The sequence below is a fragment of the Trichechus manatus genome, unplaced genomic scaffold (assembly GCF_000243295.1).
Source record: "Trichechus manatus latirostris isolate Lorelei unplaced genomic scaffold, TriManLat1.0 scaffold00020, whole genome shotgun sequence".
In the NCBI taxonomy this organism is placed as follows: Eukaryota; Metazoa; Chordata; class Mammalia; order Sirenia; family Trichechidae; genus Trichechus; species Trichechus manatus.
Genome location: NW_004443956.1, coordinates 10682103 through 10683695, shown reverse-complemented (window position 1 = coordinate 10683695; position 1593 = coordinate 10682103). Strand labels below are relative to the sequence as shown.

Below are 1593 nucleotides of genomic sequence, written 5' to 3'. Positions count from 1 at the left end.
TTTCTCTATGGCAAATATGAATCTATAAATTATGACTTTTCAACTTTTGTCCATATGTGAAATTTATGAGAAAAATGAAAGCGGGTAAAAAAACAAACAAAAAAGTTCGGTCTCCTACACACTTGTACGTTGACGGGAAATGTTAATGGTGGCACCGGACCCTCATTAAACTGGAGGTGTTTATAGCATGTCTTTCCTCTAGTATTATACCAATTAAAGTCATATTTTAACCTGTTAGACATGTGCAGTACTTACCTGGGCTTTTGATGTGTATATATTTTTTATTTTTTCACTGAATAATCTCCCAACAAAGGAATGGTTCTGGATTAAGTTCAGTGGAACTGGAATAATCATGGGATCATCCAAATTTTGTAATTTTAGGATACACTTAGGGTGAGGTTAGTGTCTTAGTAAAAGAAAAACTGTTTGAGGAATAAAACTGACTAAAATGAGTCAAACACACAGATCTTAGAACTTAAAAAACAGGATTTTATTTAAATTTGTGTACAGATAAAAAATTTAACAAAATTTAAATAAAAACCTAATTTAAATTCTTCCCCATGATAAAAATGGACATCATGGAAAAAGTCACATTCTCTCAATTATATTTTCTTATCTTTCTACCACAAGCAGGTAGATACTGGGAGGGGAGGAGGGGCAACAGAAGGGGGAGAAGACACTGACACGCATAACATAACTTGATCTTCATACTGTCTCATCTTGAAGTGACTTAATTACAAAGTTTTCCATAAGATCCAGAGTTCTCCAGTTTTGATGTAAAAATGGAATTTTCTACTCCAAAATCACACATAAGGCTTCTGGCTTTATTTTTAGTGTGAGGTAAACAGTATATTCAATATTAAGGCAAAAGGTAAAATACATGTATGGGATATTAACGTGGACCTTCCACTGTATAAAAAACAACAAAACATTTTGGAGTAATCATGAGTTTTGCAAACGTGTTAGAAACTTGAAAAAACTGTAATGTGTAATAGCTATTTATTTGAATGCCTTATCTTTTGGTAGTTAATATGTTAAATGTAATATTGTCTTGAGTTTTTTATGTTCTGTGATTTTTTTTTTTTTTATTATATGGACTACATGTCCACCAAAATTCTTGTAAATGAAGCAGGGTCTCATTTAAAATTCTATATATATGCACACTGGTCATATAGACTTCTCGCCAAAGTCAGCAAAACTCTGTATACTAGGCAGGCTCACCATGACAGAAAAGTATAAGAACCCAGGACATAATTTTAATAAAGACTACAAGTGAAATCATATTATTTAAGCTGTCTAGATAGCTTATTTAAGAAAAAGACATATTTAAGATTTTTCATACAGTGATTCTTATTCTGCCCAACCCTTTTTTTCCCTCAGTGGGATAACCATTTCTTTCACAGTGATGAGAGAATCATCTTTTTCTAAGAAAAAATGGACTTCTTTTCCAGTGGATCAAGATGAAGACTTCACTTCTTTGCCACGCTGGCCACAGCCTTCCTAGCTGCATCCTCCAGGTCAATGGCCGAAGTAATGGGGAGTCCACTGTTATTCAGCAAGTTCTGAGCCTCGTGGACATTGGTTCCTAGAGAG

The 1593-nt window shown here is 33.7% G+C and overlaps 1 protein-coding gene across 2 annotated transcripts in view; it reads right to left on the bottom strand.

Moving 5' to 3' along the window:
- Positions 1-1030: 1030 nt before the first annotated feature.
- Positions 1031-1593, bottom strand: part of SUCLG2 (succinate-CoA ligase GDP-forming subunit beta) — a 363960-nt gene continuing 363397 nt past the window's right edge. For both annotated transcript variants that reach the window (XM_004372727.3, XM_023727934.1), the window contains exon 11: positions 1031-1585. In XM_004372727.3, coding sequence (XP_004372784.2) covers positions 1470-1585 — 116 coding nt within the window. In that variant the 3' untranslated portion in view covers positions 1031-1469. The remainder of the gene's footprint in view (positions 1586-1593) is intronic.